The 19055-nt window shown below is 41.1% G+C and overlaps 2 protein-coding genes across 16 annotated transcripts in view; both read left to right on the top strand.

The window, feature by feature from the left end:
* LOC122572843 (twitchin) overlaps nucleotides 1-19055 on the top strand; it is a 79035-nt gene that overhangs the window by 23959 nt on the left and 36021 nt on the right. For 5 of the 15 annotated variants that reach the window (XM_043738394.1, XM_043738414.1, XM_043738404.1 and 2 more), the window contains 17 exons: nucleotides 120-170; nucleotides 294-332; nucleotides 416-469; nucleotides 560-625; nucleotides 726-782; nucleotides 986-1042; nucleotides 1246-1302; nucleotides 1434-1490; nucleotides 2023-2067; nucleotides 2240-2281; nucleotides 3495-3680; nucleotides 3801-3815; nucleotides 5243-5422; nucleotides 7553-7597; nucleotides 13466-13613; nucleotides 14428-14664; nucleotides 14836-14972. In XM_043738394.1, the coding sequence (XP_043594329.1) occupies nucleotides 120-170; nucleotides 294-332; nucleotides 416-469; nucleotides 560-625; nucleotides 726-782; nucleotides 986-1042; nucleotides 1246-1302; nucleotides 1434-1490; nucleotides 2023-2067; nucleotides 2240-2281; nucleotides 3495-3680; nucleotides 3801-3815; nucleotides 5243-5422; nucleotides 7553-7597; nucleotides 13466-13613; nucleotides 14428-14664; nucleotides 14836-14972 (1473 nt within the window). Of the gene's footprint in view, nucleotides 1-119; nucleotides 171-293; nucleotides 333-415; nucleotides 470-559; nucleotides 626-725; nucleotides 783-985; nucleotides 1043-1245; nucleotides 1303-1433; nucleotides 1491-2022; nucleotides 2068-2239; nucleotides 2282-3494; nucleotides 3681-3800; nucleotides 3816-5242; nucleotides 5423-7552; nucleotides 7598-9404; nucleotides 9444-13465; nucleotides 13614-14427; nucleotides 14665-14835; nucleotides 14973-19055 lie in introns of all 15 variants that reach the window. The other 10 variants (XM_043738432.1, XM_043738503.1, XM_043738440.1 and 7 more) reach the window with 8 other exon arrangements.
* Nucleotides 15003-19050, top strand: LOC122573018. The gene is made up of 3 exons (XM_043738857.1): nucleotides 15003-15680; nucleotides 16759-16842; nucleotides 18273-19050. The coding sequence occupies exons 1-3, from the start codon at nucleotides 15564-15566 to the stop codon at nucleotides 18375-18377; spliced, it is 306 nt and encodes a 101-aa protein (XP_043594792.1). The 5' UTR covers nucleotides 15003-15563; the 3' UTR covers nucleotides 18378-19050.

Genomic DNA, 19055 nt, shown 5'->3' with positions numbered 1-19055 from the left:
TAACTAAGAAGCGTTACTCTTGAAAAATATCAAAAGTATCGAGTATCAGCCGTTGCTTGTATTAACGCGAGTGTACTAACGAACAGCGAATAAATCTGATCGTTTCTATACTTTTTTAGAAGCAGGAAGCCGTCACAAAAGCTAAAATCGTTGGAAAGGAGGAAAAGAAGGTACAAAATGAACACGCAATTTTATCGTACACACAGTTTACATATCGTATATACGTCATCATACACGATACGTATCGGGCGAATCATATTCAAATACTTTAAGTTCACGTCCATTAATTTTAGGAGGAACTCAAACCCACACCCAAAGTAGAAGAACCCAAGGTACATAAAACCTATACGACATACATACACTATTTATCGATGTTCGCTTCACAAATACCTCACACGATACGATTGATTTTTAGAAAACAGAGCCACCCAAAGCAAAGGTCACTCTCGGTAAACCCGAGGAGACTAAGGTACACAAATCGTATACTTTTTGCCTAGACGTAGACGCGATATCTTTCTTTTTTTTGAACGATTCCATTATTGAGATTATTAACTTTTAGAAAGAGGAACCCGTCGAAACGCAAACGAAACCCAAAACACCCGCCGGTAAACCCGAAGAGGCGAAGGTACACAACACCACGTTAAAAGTCATTCTTTTCGCATAGACAGTTTCTTTTTTCTCTCAAGTATTCCTGGCACTATCCTTGACATACTTACTCTTTTTAGAAGGAGGAACCTGCTGCGAAACCTAAGGCCACACTTGGTAAACCCGAGGAGGCTAAGGTACATGAGATCGTTTTTTACTTGAATACAAAAATTTTTTTTTTCTTTTTTGCTTAGATGCGCAATTTTTTCACGCGTTACGCCCTCTTTATACAAACACGGATAGTCAGGCAACTGCATTTTTTATACGGAAGAAATTTGTTCATATATACAATTTTTCTTAGTTTTCCCAACACTATCCTTGACATATTTACTCTTTTTAGAAGGAGGAACCTGCTGCGAAACCTAAGGCCACACTTGGTAAACCCGAGGAGGCTAAGGTACATGAGATCGTTTTTTACTTGAATACAAAAATTTTTTTTTTCTTTTTTGCTTAGATGCGCAATTTTTTCACGCGTTACGCTCTCTTTATACAAACACGGATAATCAGGCAACTGCATTTTTTATACGGAAGAAATTTGTTCATATATACAATTTTTCTTAGTTTTCCCAACACTATCCTTGACATATTTACTCTTTTTAGAAGGAGGAACCTGCTGCGAAACCTAAGGCCACACTTGGTAAACCCGAGGAGGCTAAGGTACATGAGATCGTTTTTTCCTTGAATACGAGACTTTCTTTTTTTCTTCTTTTGCTTAGATACCAAATTTTGTTACGCGTTACCTTTTTTTTTATACGAACACGAATAGTCACGTGATTGCATTTTTTTAGAAGGAAGAACCTGCCCTGAAACCTAAAGCCACGCTTGGTAAACCCGAACTACCAAAGGTACACAAAGTCAAATCTATCGCGTTTGTATAGTAATACTGTTCGCGAACATGTTCGCTAAAGTATGATAATAAGGACGGCGAATTGTTCGCGAGCTGAGAGGACGCATCACAACACAATTCACATTTGCCCGTAAACTGCCACGACACTCTTAATTACCGCACAACATAAATTGCATTTTTTCGCACAAGTGTGTATCATCGCATAACTTTCTTCACATCAACTTTTCATCTTACGGACACGTGTAACTACAACACGTATGGCGTTTATTCGCACAGGCGTGTGTATCGCCTAACTTCTTCGCATTCAATTTTTCATCTCACGAACTAAATTTATTCTTTTCAGCAACGATCAAATCGAATCATCGTACCAAGTAACATATTCATCAACTCTTTTCAGCAATCTCTGAGAACGAATATCACCGTAACAAGAAACATAACAATTCATCGAATCATGATTTTTTACAAATTATCGCTGGCAAAATCTCCTAAAGTTATCCCCTCGAATGACCTTTTATTTTGTATTTTCGCAGGTAGAGGAACCGCTCAGAAAAGTCAGTCTGAAACCTACAACGAAGGTAGGTATATGTATAAGTGTATAAATATCTGTTATCGTATCAAAGTATTGTAACAAAACGATATAAAAATTGTTACTTACATCTTACGATAGATATTAACGAATTAAGCGAAAACTCAAAACCTTGATCTTTCCCGTTCGCTAATTTAATTCTCGACTTTCTTAAATTACAGATCGAAGAGGAAGCAAAGACGTTGAACAAAGTAGAACTGAAGGTGTGTATTTTCTTTCTCCCGTGAGTCATTCGTAATTGATAGAAGAACTTTTACCGTCTCGCGATGCTTATTTACGAGGCAACTTCGTTATATTCGGATTGGTATTTGTAAATTCTGGTTGAAAATTGTCTGGAATAAACGATACGTTAAATGCAGCCAGTGGAACCCAAGACGAACGTGGAGAAATTCGGACTGCGTAAACCACCGAAATACGAAATTAAAGCCGAGAACTTTCAATCTATTCAACTTAAACCGGTTTCGAGGGAGCCAAAAGTACCTCAAAAACCTGAGAATGGCGTTATCATTGAGTTGAAGGTATTCCCGTGAATGGGAATCTAAATATACGTACACTATACTCCTTTTTTTCTCTCTCTCTTTCTCTCTCTCTCTCTCTCTCTTCACTATGCATTTACATTTACGTAATATTTCAAATTTACATAATGCGTACATACACTGGCTGTTTACTTATTCTTCGAATCTACGATCGTTCTAAGTACTTTCGCTGTTACTATGAAAAATTCTTTTTCACACTCTGGACGATTCTTTCCACTCATTCTATTAATTCCACTCATAAAATTTCACGATCTCGATTATTCGACGTGTCTCTCTCTCCTCTTACTGCGGTACTGTTTCCTCCAATTTTCGACAACTTTCTACGCTTGGTCTCTTCTTTCGATGTTGATAACAACGACACAAAGTGTAAGGTACTGTGCATAATTCGAAGACTCTCTCTTCTCTCTCTTCTCACTTTCTCAATTCTTGAAAGCTCGGTGACAAACCGATCGTTAACAAACCGATTAATTCAATCTATACGAATATTATTATTAATATAATAACAATCTTCAAGGTATCTCGGCTATCTGGCTGTACAAAATATTTGCTCCTCGACTCGAATTCTCTATGCTGAAATCGATGTTCTATCCTGTCGCTCTTTGTTCTATCGAACGGCTTCGGTGTACGAAGATCACGAGGGAAGACCACGATAACTTACGTTTTCTCGCTTCGCACGAGTAATTTTAAAATTCAATATGCTCCATCCTTAACTCGCCCTTCGTTTCCAAATGTTCAGTGGTTTCATAGCTATGAGTTAATATATTATAGCGATAAAATAGCGATAACAATCAGAAGATCAATAGACTTATCGTGCTTTCCCGAGTGATTTTCATCGGCGAAATCGTCGACGCTAGAGATTAATCGGAAACCATTCGCGCAGAAAACTGAGAAGACGGAAAAGGTGGAAGCCAAGAAGACGAAAGTGAGGAAAGCCAGCAAGGACAAGGATTACGAGCTTCCGGAGATCCCAGATTACGAGCGACCTGTTTTGGAGAAGCCGCAAGAATTCGAATTCGGGGAGTATGCGCCCCGAGATAAAACCAAGTTGGACAGACCAACCACGCAAGTAAGAGAAACGTTGCTCTCATTTTTCATTCTGTTGCATTGAGTCGATAATTAATTTAATAAGATCAAACGTCGTTTATTCCGTTACTAATGATTTTTTTTCTTTTCACGCGGCGGACAGAAGTTCGATTCCAAGGTGAGTAATGGCTCGTTATTAATGCAAGAATAAGAAAACGATTTTGCCAAGCTGCTTCGCTTTACGTCAGGAACGACAAGAGTTTTGCAACGTCGCGCCTAAGTACGATCGATCGAGAGTCCTGGAATTCCGTAAGCTCGATTACAAATCGCAGAGTTAAAGTTGGAAATCGGGCAGCGATTAACTGAGAGAAACGGTCGAGCACCTTTTTCTCGCGAGTTCGTTTATTGGTCTAATATTAATCGGCGTTTAACGCTCAGGGTCGTAGACGATGCGGTGACACGAAATCCTTGCTGGCGGATTAGCAAGTGGACTCGGTCGTGGTTTACCACGGATAAAAGATCGCCGACGCAAATAGCCCGGTAATCCTGGTTCGATCTTCTCTCAAACGTAATTAACGCAACGCGCTTCTATATCAGCGCTAATAATCGAACGAACAAAATGATGCCGTTTGGCAACCGATGGGTCCCGTGTCCACCACCACCCTGCATCCGGATACCCGCGAAAGAGGGGGAACTATTTTGGCAAATAACCGCTCGTATATCACCCCCCTCGGATCCCTAATTTTTCGACTTGAAAATTAGGATGGAGAAAATGTCGATCGCTATTTTCGGTGTTATTGCGACCCGTTTGTGCCCGACCGTATCTCTTCGCTTTGATTTCTCGCGGCAGGCCGGTCAGTCTCGATTCAGTCTCGATCTCAGCACGATCGTGATCGCGATCGCGTTCTAGGAGCCGTCGACGATAACGTTTCATCGGTTCTCGATCCTTCGGTAAATCCGACAGACGTGCTTCCAAGCGTCGTTTCAGTTTCTCCGGATCTTTAGGAGAGACGTTAACTCAAGAAAGTTCTGGTGATTTTTCTCTCGTTCGTTGCGAATCGCAAAACGTTCTCCGCATACTGTTACTGCAAATATTGCACCTACTTTTCTCGTAGACAGTTGAAGAAGCTGTTGCAAAATAACGTTGCACACGATATTAGCGAAGCACAAAAGCATTCTACTTGTACAAGACTATGGGAGATTGTCGTGTCCGCACGTGTGATCTCTGAGAAGATACGAACGCCAGGACGGAAATGTCTCGTTAGCCACTCGGACGATCGCTTATCTGTTAAATTTGCGCTCAGCAAACACACCGACTGTGAAAACGGCGTTGCAAAAGTTTTTCGATTCCCTAGACTATAATTTTGATGAACGTGGCATTTATAAAGCTTGCTTCATTAGCCGAGAATAATTATTTTCACGAATAAATTACCTTCTTTCTACGTTGCTTACGCGTTTCTCTTTCAACGTTTAATAACGCCAAAACTTTCTTGGTTACCCGATATATGCAAATTCTCCTACGAACGCGTCTCAGCTATCGCTTACTTTCCCAAATTCGAAATACGACGCAACCGAAATTGATAATTGGTTTTCTCGCGTACTTAGCCAAAGGTGCCAGAGATCAAAGCGCCCGAAGCACCGAAGATCGAAGTTATCAAAGACGTAACGCCGGTTGGAAGCAGAAGGAGTTCCCTGATACCCGGCAGCGGCACAACCAGTCGACGGGGATCCTTGATACCACCCGAAGAATTGGGTCGCAGACCCAGTCTGATTATCAGTGACGAGGTATGTTACGCATTGTGTTTATCCGCGAGGTATATCGGTTACGCTTTTGGACTATCGCGAGTGAACAGCTGCGATGGTACCGTTTACGACGATCCGCGTATCATCCAACCACTTTGCTAACTTTCGCGATTACGTGAAATTTCATTCGACTGTTTTACTATTCGCCTATCTTTCCATCTCTTTGACAACCCTCAACTTGAAATTCTTGACTGTCTCGTTCGATTATTCGATCATTCGCGCAACTTTGGATTTTTTCGATAGCCTCCGCGACTACCAAAATTTCTATTGTTCCATCTGACCATTCGTCCGTTTGTCATTATCGTTGTTATTTATTTTCATACTCTTCTTGCTTTGCGACTAAATGACGACTTCCAGTTGTCTGCTGCACCTTAGGCTAATTTTATATCTAAACGCGACTACTACAAGACGATGGTACAATTTCCTTAACGAAAACCGAAAGAACAAAAGACCATTCGGCTATTCAGCCACGCAATCGTTCAACCGTTCGATTGTTCGCTCATTGAATGGTTTTGATCGCCGTTAAAATCGGTACCATCGCAGCCAGTCCGCCTCGAAAAGCGATTCGCTCCGGAACGTGATCGTCTGGACGACGAAAGATCGAAGCTTTTGGATCGGTAACGAATTTGATCGTAAAACTCGTTAATCAAGCTCTTTTTGTCAGATTGCCAAGCAATGTTCTTAATAGCTCGTGATATTTAATACCTTTCCAGAAATAGACCCGTTCGAGCCTATTTTTGTCCAATTACTCATTACTAATTTTTGATTCGCGACTGACTGGGCGTGTCCAACGTCTAAAATCGGTGATACGTACATCATAAACGACGACAGATTAACGTATCAAAGGACTCGAACGCTGGCGACGAAAAGTAACGTTTTAACGGAGCAAATCGACCGATCGTTCGAGGGGAACGCTCGTAGGTTACTCGTGCTCTCAATTTTTCTCTCGATTTATACGAACGATCGATCAAACGAACGAAATTTCTATCGTTCACCGAACAAAGTCGCTTATCCTTAGACTGTTGGCTAAACGTAGTTACGTAGTATTTTTCCTTTTTTTTTTTTTCTTTTCTTTTCTTTCTTTTGTAAAATTGAGAGCTTGAGTAACCAGAAAAAAGACGAAACATGAAGATTCTAAACTATAGAGAACGTTAGCTCGTGTACAGAACTAGATAAAAGCGTAGGTAGATCAGTGGCTACTGCTGGTTAGCCCTAGAATTGTTGGAGTTTTTTTGCAGTTTCGTAGCAACGTCAGTGATTTAGTGATCCCAATCGTGATAGTCTTAGAGCTAGATGTCCAATCACGTGAACCCCCGACGTGTTTGTCTGACGATGCGAAATTACGTGTCGGGTGTGTACGTTGATATTAGTGTCAGCAAAGCTAGTAAAGCAATCCTACTCGTGAATCGTCCAAACAGCCCAGCTTCTGAAAAACCACTTTCCCCTTACCATGATACCCTTCTCGTGTTTCGCGAGATATCTTAGCTACCTTCGAGCCTTCGATGCAGCGTGGAAAGTAAGCGGATCAAGGAACCACGTGCAAGCAAAATGAATCTCTGAAGGATAAAATGAAAGTCGTCCTCGTCGCACCAGACGTTTATCTCTAACTATCGTCCATAAGTATTTGGACACCCGATATAATTTGATCGGACGTTCCATTATCGTATCTTCGTGATATCGTCGTGATGGAAGAACCGAGCCGCTAATTCTTTGCCTCTTCGCGTAACTAGCTTCTCGTCTCTGCGCGTTAATCGAACGCTTAAAGCGAAGCGATATATCCGCTGTATCCGTTGTTTGTCCGCAACGAACAGTTGGCAAGCTTCGTAAAAATCCGTACAAAGTTTTCGAATTTTTATTCCAATCGATGTAAACTATCGTTTCCGTCGGTGTTGGTTGACCGCGCGAGTATACGTTTGCACGAGACGAGATGAAAAATCTGAATTAAATGGAGGCTCGTTTCAAGCGTATTTGATGTATTTGCGATAGTTGGGAAGTGACCAGATAGTTATGGATGGTAATGCACACGTGCATGGATGTGCGTGCGTATAAGTGCGTACACGTACAGCGACTTTCGAAACGATACAGATTAGTAAAGAAGAGTTTGATTCATAGGAGAATAGAAAGCTGCGACCAGGCGAGGTGGTGGACGAGCGCAAGGTGAGGAAAATCACTGGAAATGGGAAAGCGAATGCCTCGTCTGCAACCTTACTCGACTACCAATGCACTTATTTCACTTTCACTTGTTCTTTTACTCGCACGTTACTTCTTTTACAAACACACACCTACTGGAACGTTGAACGAAGAGCGCGCCTGCCGAAAGCACAATTCCTCTACTCGTTGGTCTCTTCGTTCGACTTTGCCTGCTCACTTCTCATCTTCTATCGCCAATTTATCTTACTTACTCGATATGTCATATTTCGATGATCTCGCGCTCCAAATTGCGTAGGAAAAAATTTCTTTCACTCTCGAGATCTCGAGTGTTAACGTTCGGACAATTCGATGCGGGAAGATTATTTGGAAATTTGGCGCGGGATCGTTCGTACGAGCACAGGTTCCATCGAGACGCATCGATTCGAGAGAACCTCGGCTCCATTCTCTTCTATAAATTAATAATTATTGACGTGGAAGTATGCACCAATTGCACTATTGCACCAACGCACCACTGCACCTGGCACGGATATGTTGCAACCGAATCTCTCAGCACTCTACACTCCACGATTATTACTTTAATATTAATATCGTTAATCGTAAGGATGTTAATAATAATAATAATAATAATAATAATAATAATAATAATAATAATAATAGCAATGATAATAATCATAACAGCAAGAACAACAGTCGCAAGGATAACAACGAAAGAATCATCCGAGGCGTGTCTGGCGCGAAACGGACGTTTCAACGATCTTAAATCATTGGTGTATAAACTTTCGTATTGCCGTTCGCGTATATTACGAATCGTAGATTACATTTTGGCAAACATCGTTCGGAAAGGACAGGCGTCGGCGTTAACAAATGCCCAGGCTAGCGACAAACATGCACGGCGCATGAAACCTGGTTACTTTCGAACGTATACCACTTCGCCTTTACCTACGTACGTGTATATATCATTTACTCGCAGTAGGAATGCGTTGTACGCAGTCCCGACACTTGTTACCTTGCTGCCAACGGTCGGGTAAAACTATCAATTTGCCGGACACGAAGGACGACCGTGATTTATGCCTCTGTACATTTAATACTTGCCATCGATTAATCAAACGCGTCCGCGATCCAACCAGTGCTTTGTCGTTATTTCTAGCCGAGTCTCGCGGACACGCCACGGATTCTCAGACCGATTTTCTCGGATCGTGGCCGTTCGAATCATCGACCATGATAACGGTCAACGAGGACTGCGAACAAGCGAGAAACTCGATCGTCGCACACTCCCCAATGTCTCTTTCTAGAGCGTGATAAATCACTGTCGTGGCAAATAGACGTTGAACTTTACTTAATGCGAAACTGCGTAAGTCCGTCTTTGATTTAACGGCACTTGCGTTGGCTGACGTACACCGCTCACTTCTACCAAACGGAATCTAGCACCGCCGATGTGTTGTGAATTAATTGGCCAGGTGTCGTTAAGAAGAATATCCGTCGAATAACTTCGGCAATAACTTGTATTCGTCTGTCGCTAGTTTACCTTTACCACTTTGTATCATCCTCCATTAAAATTCTCTCTTCCCCTCGACATTTTCCCCCAAGTTTTTGGACGTCGTGTATTTTTCTCTTTGTTTTTGTATTTTTCGTTACCTCGAACTTGCGATTCGAAGGACATCTCGCTGCCAAAGGTTTGCCCACGTTCCCCGTCTCCGTTTTGTCTACGATGTATTTGGATACGGTATGCGATAACAAAGGATATCGGAAGACTTCGCGCGACTAACCGATGTACACGCACAATGCTCACCATGGTCTCTATAATTTTTTGCAGTTGGGAAAGTTACGTCCCGGCGAGGTGCTTGAAGCTAAGGTGAGATTTGTGTTCGCTATAACACAAAGCTTACCTGCCCGAATAGCATTACCTGCGAGATCTTTCTCTATATGTTTCTCACTTCTACGACTTCGATTTTTTTTTTTTTTTGCTCTCACTACTTTCATACATCTTTTTTTTTTTTGTAAATCTATTTTTTTCAACCGCTCATACCTGACCCAGCCACGATGGATTTGAATTGGATTCCCTCGAGTACAGCTATACTATTTATCAAAGAGCAGTTTAACAACGACAAGCTATAAAAGCACAAGCCGAATGTTGAATTGCCAGGCGCAGGACACGCAGAAAATGCCGCATACCACCATGGAACGCCGATAATATTAATTTTGCGACTATACCACCCTTTTTTTTTAGTTAAATTTTTTGAAGCTGTCGCCGCTGCTGTCCACTCCCCGCTATCTCTACCATCGAGGCCCGTTTCTACGTGTTCGAGAGAGTACACTGGCAATCAGACGTAAATCCGTCTTATTTTCTCCGATAAGAATCTCCCTGTCAGACGTCTCGAATCCCCGCCCCCTTCTGACTTTTTCACCCAAATGATTTTTCTCTGTTTTTTACTTTCTACTTTTTTTTTTCCATTTTTCACGCACCACGTACAGAATAAATCCGGCCGTCCTGGTGAACTACAGGGGAAAGAGGTTAGCTAATATTACTGTCTTTCAAATTACAGAACGCGTTGTATCCAACATATTTCTGTTTCTTTTTCTTCTTTTTTTTTTTTTCATTTTTGATGCGTGCCGCAAAGCTCCGAATTGTTCGCAATGCGCGTCTGTACATAGTTTTTGCAAAAACCGCTCAACGGACGTTTCTCGGCGAGTAAACGCGCCTCTCGTGCCTAGTCGACGATACGTTTCGCGCGTCTATCTTTGTTTATTTATTTTACGGATAATTTTGTCTTGCCGTCCAGTACTTGCTCGTCGACTAAACACGGTATATTTGCAGTCGAAACGTCCCGCAGCTATGTGGTATAAACGTTTGCTTAATTCGAGCGAATACTATGTATATTGAGAACGTAGAAATTAGATAGTGGTAAGAAATATTTCATTCAGTCGATGTTTCCATCCATAGCAATATATATTTGTTTCTTTTTTTATGTACCAATTTACGCATCTATTTTTCGTGTTTAAAGTAGTATCGGACGTTCGGTGTCAAAGAAGCCGCAGTAGCGTAAGTACGGTTTTAGTCGGACAACGTTGCTCAACTGGATTTCGCCTTTCACGTTGAAAACTTCGATTTATCCGTGATTTTTACGCTGCTACGACCTGTTTGACACGCAACCCTGCTGCGTTCATTCGATGGTCTTCGATTCGAGCGTTCAAACCTCTTTCTTCAACAAAAGACGAGAAAATTCCTCTTCTTGTGTCAGATCATCCGAAAAGTTTCTTTCCTTTTTCTAAGGAAATAATGGACGCATAACATGTTTCCTTTTATATTATTTTACCTATGATCCATTTTATTTTATCAATTATTTATCAAGATAAAGATTACAACGTTCGACAGATTAGGTTTCATCTTTGTACAAAGATGCGTCCGTAGAAGAAAGACACTTCTCGGCCAACCAAATGATTTCACTTCGAACGTTTCTCGTTCAACTGATAGCAACATCGAAATATAGTCGATAGTCGAAGATCGCAGCAAGGTTGATATACATATGTATAAGTTAAAAACGAGTATTGCTTGTTACGAAAATGTGATACGAATGCTAATCTCTCGCGAACAAGAGTAGTGTACATGTAATTATTCACCGTGCTCTCACCATGCTATGTGTTAGCGATCGATTCTGTTATAACCATAGGTACGACGTTCATTTGTTTATTAATTTGTTTATTCACCTATCCGACAAATGTACACAGATCGCGAATATTATGTGTTTTATTTTTTATGTGTATCGTCGTACCCGTGCATATTGTACTATTCGATGTGCCTTTACGTAAATAATCCACATAGAGGAATGCGGTAATGGAATCGCGATAGTGTAACTAAACAACGAAAAAGGTGGTAAAACTGTGTCGATAGTAATTCCTCCTTCTTTTCCTTTCCCCTTCCTCTTCGTCTTTTTAGTTCATTTTAGAAATTGTCAACCGTGTGTGTCTCTCTCTCTCGCTCACGCTCTCTCTGTTTTTCGTCACAATCCATTGTATTTCTCCATCTCATCGATTGTGCTCCTATATATGTCTTATTAACCATTTGCCTTCGTGTATAGCAATTGTATCTAACAGCGATGGCGTGACGACGACCGAGAAATTTCGTAGGCGTCACGAAAGTTCCACTTGCGCATCGAGTACCCTTCGAATGAAACAGCGATGCAAATAAAAGATTCGCAGTTGAAGCTTGAACGCTTCTGTGATTTAACGAACACTTATAATCCCAGTGAAAGCGCACATTTTTTATTTGCACGCATCATCGTTACATGGTTCTAGTTGTGCAAAACGCATCGATCGATAGTTCAGCTTATACCATATCGATGGTATAATTTATAAAAGATCCATCGTCATCCTGTTGAAAAACGTACACGTTGAAGAACGTTGACGTATAGGAGAATTTTTACAATCAGCGTATGAGAAACAAGTATTGTCGATCGACGCAACGAACAATAGCTACCGAGTTTTTATGCGTACTTACTTATTGTTTCGCAGCGAAGCTCTTCTCACGTATCAAGACACGAAATTCTTCGTACTGAGTCTTAATCTCGTAGCGCTAGGTTTAACCTTGTGACTGATCAACTGGTGAAAATTGCGCGCCGAATTCTCATCGATTCGGCATCGACGAAGCAAAACATCCTCTCCACGTAACTCGGAAACCTTTCATTTATATGTATCCTATGTGTACCCTGTACATTCTGATCACAAATCATTCTGGTTCTCTTCGCCATTCATTGTATCGTATTGTAACAACGAGCTGTGTGGAACCAGAATGGAAAAGCATACGAACGTACATATGTAAAATCTTTCCTTCTCCTGCGTATACTCGAGGATTCTGCTCGAGGTATTCGAGTATAAGAGATTCTTTTGCATCGATCGATCCAAAAAAAAAAAAAAAATAGATCGGTTCGAATCATCGGCAAACGCCTCCTGGAGGACCCTCGAATTTACTTTAGCTAACGAGTACGTGAAACCCTCAGGAGTATCCGAACGTGGTCAGACACATTCTTCGTACGCGGCAAACCGATTAACGAAGACTTTTCATCGGAAATTGTGAAAGTATAGAAACGCGAACAACGTGTACATTATGATATTTATGAAACATATGAAACAAATTTCCGTTCCACCGTTTAATTGCATTTTCAAAGATTTGGATCTGTATAAAGCTGACCTCGTTTTACGGCTCCGATTTACTTGCGCTAATATTGTGAATAACAGTTAACGATATAACGCTTTGTACTAATCACGTAGGTTAACGGTGTGACTAAAATGCATGATTAATAATTAGCACCACGCACACAGCATGAGAGCACCGAGCTTCGAACGAGTCGTGACTTTCGTCCGAGTCACGGTATTATCTGTTGCGAATATTTACAGCGACTCACGGAAATGTTTCAATATTTGCATAAATATGAACGCGAAGCATTTTGAAATTTCGATACAATCGTCTTCGACACTTATTTTGCGTTTAAGATGGCGATTCGTGCTGCGTAGTAATTTTATATCAAATATACATACGCGTATCTGCGGTAAACGTTCGCGTATATACTTTCAGATATGTTTCAAACTTTATCGATACGATAGCTCGACCTCGTTACAGCGTTATTTTCAGAATGTTTCGCGCAACAGACAGATAATATAGTTACGAGCGTCTTAATAATTTCGTGAGTTGCCGTATGCAGTTATCGCGACCAGGTAAATCAAGGAAGCGCAGGTAAGGCGACGAAAGTCACGTACTTGATCACTTCAGCTTGCTTGCTTTTTCCGAAAGCTTGAAACGCTTTTTAAAGCGAAAAAAGAAAAATAAACAAAGGGAACGATGTAAATGGTTTATGATTCATCGATGATCGATTGATACAGCGTCGTCGTCCGAGTGCGGACGTCAGAAGACCCAGCGTGGCGGACCTCGAGAATAAGATCAATCAGCCGAGCACACCTCTTCGAGATGTCGGACCAGCGGGACCACCTCAGATCGTCGATGTTCAGGAATCATATTCCGCCGTCGAAGGTACGTTCTACTTTCTCTCCTTTGAAACTTCAAGGCTTTCCTGGCCCGAGTTTCTGCGATCACTATTGGCTTGGCAACTAGGTGATTGCGGATTTTGCTATTAGGTGGTATTGACAAAATCCTCAATCACTTAGTTGCCAACACAATATTACTTGAGCCTTCTGGTTGTATACCGTGTTAGATGGGAACATTATCTCTATATTCCTACATTCCTATATTAGCGTATCAGTATTCCTATCAAATAATTTTCATTCTGCGCTAACGTTCATTCGTCTCGCTGTATCGGTATTGCTGTGTTTTTATTGGCTTGGATTTTGTCATTAGGTGTGGTATTGACAAAATCCGCAATCACTTAGTTGCCAACACAATATTACTTGAGCCTTCTGGTTGTATACCGTGTTAGATGGGAGCATTATCTCTATATTCCTACATTCCTATATTAGCGTATCTGTATTCCTATCAAACAATTTTCATTCTGCGCTAACGTTCAATCCTCTCGCTGTATCGGTATCGCTGTGTTTTTATTGGCTTGGCAACTAAGTTATTGCGGATTTTGTCAATACCACCTAATGACAAAATCCGCAATCACTTAGTTGCCAAGCCAACATATTCCTATTTTCGTCGTAAGCAAAAATTTCGGTGCGTCATTGGACCCTCTGAAGAAGCTAGTTGTAATACTTGGAATAATGCAATAGTTGGAATAATATTCCGATGGAACACAGCAACCGAAAGCCGCAAGTAGCGATAAGTCGTCTCCGTTGATTTGCTTGTCGAATCGACTCGACCGATCGAATACGATGAACGTTTTTCTCAGATTCGACGGCGTACCTCACTGTTGGGGTGGAAGGTACGCCTGCGCCGACCTTCAAATTCTACAAGGGTATCACCGAGATCATCGAAGGTGGCCGATTCAAGTTCCTTACGGACACAGAGACCAATACGATCACCCTCTGCATGAGGAAGACGAAGCCCAACGACGAGGGCACATACAAGATCGTCGTGAGCAACATCCATGGCGAGGACTCTGCCGAGATGCAGCTCTACGTTTCCGGTAAACTCTCTTCTCTCTTTCTACGTAGTAAACTTCTTCTCAATTTCTGTGATCTTAATCTTTATGTCTCCATTCTTCGATCCTCGCCATTAATCGTTCTTAATCGTAATCTTTAACCTGCTGTCTTCGTTCTCAATCTTTCGACCGACGAGCCTCGATGTTTCATTGCAGACGCCAGTGGTATGGACTTCCGTGCTATGCTGAAAAAGAGAAAGTACCAGAAATGGGCGAGAGAAGAGCAAGAACAGGAAAAGGTAGACTTAAAGGAGGTCGAGAAACCTTTGCCGGTTTTGAAAAAGTTGGAGAAGGTGCGTAGCCGATTAATTATTTTCATCTACGATCGAAGATCGTTCTTATCGCGTGATTCAATACTTCGAATCAGAAACTTTGAATCTTCTTCTTTTTTCTTTTTTTTTTTTTTTTTCTTCTTGTATGTCTTGAGGGAGCTTGTCCTTATTGGTATGCATGTCCATTCGTTGTAAGTCTGTTGCATTTCTCGATTACTTGCGATCATTCAATAACAGCTCGGTATGCTACTACGTCTATACTGTTGTTCTATCTGGAAAGAAAAAATTGCTTATCGTTTAATTACAAATGAATTTCAAGCGCTAGGTGAGATATACGAAACCAACGACACAACTTCGGTCGAGAATTTAATAGAATTAACGTACATGTACTAGAGAATAACGTCGTAATAGCGTAAGTCGATGACGAGCTCGATTTATTTGGTAAGTAGGTGAAAAGACAAAGACCGACAATTTAACATTTCCGTAAATCAGATATACATCGATAGTACGTTCGAAAGCTATCGATGATATAGCATCGGTGGTAGCAAGTTCTTTGTTTGTCTCTTTCTTCTTTGTACAAGTTTATCTTCGTAGTCGCTGGGCGACTTCGTGATGCACGGAAGAAGCTGGTATCAAGACGGGGAGGATATAGTGATCTTGGCGGAGGGTGAGGAGGTCCTTCGAATTTCTCTAGACAAGAAGGGTGAAACTAACTGGAGCTGGCTCAAGGTTTTCAGGCATCATTCCCCTCGTAGATAGCTTCCCGACTTTGACGAGACGCTATTTGGACGCATTAATATACCATTCTGTTTTCTACAATTTTAGGAACCGTTGGAAGAAATATATTTCGCGTTAAGCAAGTCAACGATATTTTAAAAAAGAGGTAGGCTTAATCCTTTGAGCATTTAACTCGTACGTTACACGTATGTAGAAATTTTCAAAAATTATCAACAGCTCAGATGAGTAGAGAAACAGATATAATTTTTGCTTTTGTACAGGTAGATCCGTTCTGGTCACGTTCGATCGTTTTGACGACGACTCAAAGGATTAAGAAAAGAAAGGAAAGAAATTGTGGAAACAGAAACCCCGTACTAATCCATATTACGCGTTATCACTGCGTCGAAAGTCTGAAACACTGAAGAACAAACGATACACTCAACTGTATTTACGAAACATTGACGACAGTACCGTTGCGTTCTAATTTACAAGAGCACACGCACCGTGTGATATTCGCGCGTACACACGCTAGTTTAGAGCTAATGCTGCGCTTGAATCTCGTATTTCGATATACACGTATTTCATTCGTATCGTACACCACATTCACGTAGTAATTGATTTTTATTAACCAACCGTCGATTAACCAAAAATTAGTCTTTTTTTTTTCGTTATCGATCAAATAAAAAATCGTCGTTCACAATGCATGAGTAGAAACTATGCACTTTGTCGAGTAAAATTGCACTCGTAGGTATGATTAACGCGGTATGCACCTCGAAGCTCGATTATTAATAACGGTGTGTAACCTAGCAGCAAGCATTATCTCTAAATGTTAAATGTCTTTTAAGTGTTTTAACGCGGAAAACCCTGATGCGAATTAAGAGACGTTTATCGGAATTCGGTGAATTCGTTTCGGCGAATTCGCGTAGATCTGTTAACAAATTTATGTGAAACTCACAACGCGTCGTTGTTTAAACGATTCGATTGGAAGAGCAGCTCGATGAAAGTAACCGTCAGGGTTGTCCGCTACTTGATATCCGGGATCGTACAAGAGTGGGATTAACGTGAACGTGTGTGTGTGCCGGGCATGCAGGACGTCTTCGACATTCAGCGCAGGCCAAGTTTGCAGGAGCTAATCGCCGACTGGCCGATACTAGCGACAGTGATCAAAGAGAAGGTTCGCGAAAACGATTTTAGCAACGTTTTCTTCATTCCTGGCGCTCGATTCTACTTTAATCCCTTGGGCTCGCGATGCCTTTTCCAACGTTCTCTTCCGTCCATGTTTCTTCCATTGCTCGACCGTTATAATTGGACTGCGTCCGTTATAATTAGACCGCGGATGTTTATACACCTATAGAAAGTTTAGAATTAGGTAAAATTACACGGAACGTAAATAAGAAAGAAGAATTTCTAAAACACGAACGCACAGTTTCTATGACAAGTTACCTCTGTACAAGTTATCGTCGTAGCTGTGCGTGATATTCGCTGGGTGAAACGAATGTCTGCAGGATCCGTTTCTCCGGTCGCGTTTGTAAAAATATAAATTTGCCCAAACATCCGTAGTTTAGTTATAATCGTGGTACCCTTTGTACGCGCGTTGATAAAATTTGGCATTGCGTATACCACGTCCCCAAAGGGTTAAAAGCTTCGAAGGACAGACTAAACGCCTACACTTCCACCCTGCAAAGCTTCAACAAATACAAGCAGTTTTATGTGACACCCGTAAAAGGTTACTTTTACGAGAACTACGAAGGAAGCTAGGAACATGTAAATTGTCCCGTTTCACGACCGAGACGATCGCGAGATTTTCCGTCGCGTTTTTCAGTTTCTTTGCTTCAGGGTTGCTGTGTCAACGATGAAATTCTCGCGATCCATTGAGTTAACCTGCTTTGGCCTGCGCTTCTTTTTTCTAGAGGAGCTCGGCTTCAACGATTTTCCGTTGACCAGTTAAGGACCACGCATTGGTATCGAGTAACGCGTCAAATTTGCTTTTTCCGTCATCGTCGCTTCAGCCATCAAGATCTTCCAATTCTACCAAGTTCTGAGGAAATCCAGATAAATTTATCGAGAAACGTAAAACAATTTACGTATCGCTCTGTATCTCGGTATAAAAGATGGATCGTAACGTGTACAAATTAGAAAGTTGAAACCAAAATTTTCATGATACGAAGAAAGTTTATCTTTCATAGTTCTCGAAATAGCTCGATTTACTTTAGAACTTGGTAAAATCGTAATAAAAGGTGGGTGAAAGAAGCAGCAACGAGTGTTAATGCCGGAAAATACGTTTCACAACCTCGGTGTTGAAAGGCATAATTCGATAACGTAGATTGAATTAACGGAGAAAGGATTTCGAATGAAACGTTGCGTTAACGTTGGTCCTTGCTAGGTCCTGAACTAGTGAAATTAATACGACTAATATTTTCATTGGTTATTTTTCTGAAATTATTTGGAAAGAGAAGACTACCCACACAAGCAAACCACTAAGCTCGATTTCTATTAAAAACACGATTTTCTTACGCTTTACTTTGCCTGCCATCAGCCTCAACGAAGAAGATACCCGTGTAGTAAATCAGACTGTGATCGTAGACGATTTTTGTTGTTTTATAGAGTAGTGGATCTCGTAGACCCTCTCTCGCCGAATTAATTCCCGACTGGCCGACCCTGCACCATTTCACCAAGACGGAGGTTGGATCGTATTCCTCGACAACTTGAAACTCGAAACACAGTTTCACGATCTACCAGCGTGATATCGATGTCTTTCACTTTTATTCCTCCCTATCTCTATATATTTCGCTCTTTCTCGCTCTTTCTTATGAGAATGCGATTCACTATTTTCCTCTTTATTTATCGTTTCTTCAACGACTAGACCACTCGTCTTTCTCTCTTTGTCTTTTATGATATCTCTCTCATTCTCTTCTCCTACGTCTGTTTCTTCTATTCTCACCTTCTTCCTCAAATCTATCAAATTTATACACGGTCTGTTTCGACAACTTTTATTCTTCTTTATCATATATATGTATTATATATACGTTCATCCATCGTCACTTCTCACTATCTTCGACAACAATCTTCTATCGAACCTTTTTACGGCCGACGTTTTATTTTTGTGCTGTTCCGTTATTTTTTTCTAGAATTTTCCAGCTACAGCGGCTTTCCAACGCTTCGTCCTCGTCGACGAGACATTTTTCTCTATTTTTTGGGGCAATTTTGTACATATTTTTACCTCGCCTAGCGAGACATCCGTTGGTTTGTGGCGCCTTCTTTTTTTTAAACGTTTTGACTCTTCATCTTCCTTGTATGCCCAGCAACGTTGTCGTTCTTGGCGGTGTTCTTAGATCTGATGGAAATTTCTTAACGAAGAATCCTTCGCTAACAGAGTTTTCGTATTCA

The sequence above is a fragment of the Bombus pyrosoma genome, linkage group LG2 (genome assembly GCF_014825855.1).
Source record: "Bombus pyrosoma isolate SC7728 linkage group LG2, ASM1482585v1, whole genome shotgun sequence".
Lineage (NCBI taxonomy): Eukaryota > Metazoa > Arthropoda > Insecta > Hymenoptera > Apidae > Bombus > Bombus pyrosoma.
This window is presented reverse-complemented; position numbering and strand designations above follow the sequence as displayed.

What these genes read in the sequence shown, in the direction of transcription:
- LOC122573018 (XM_043738857.1), top strand. Translation starts at nt 15,564, where the DNA reads ATGCACGGAAGAAGCTGGTATCAAGACGGGGAGGATATAGTGATCTTG. An exon ending in CTAACTGGAGCTGGCTCAAG is followed by an intron (nt 15,681 to 16,758) that starts GTTTTCAGGCAT and finishes CCGGGCATGCAG; the next exon opens with GACGTCTTCGACATTCAGCG. An exon ending in CGACAGTGATCAAAGAGAAG is followed by an intron (nt 16,843 to 18,272) that starts GTTCGCGAAAAC and finishes GTTGTTTTATAG; the next exon opens with AGTAGTGGATCTCGTAGACC.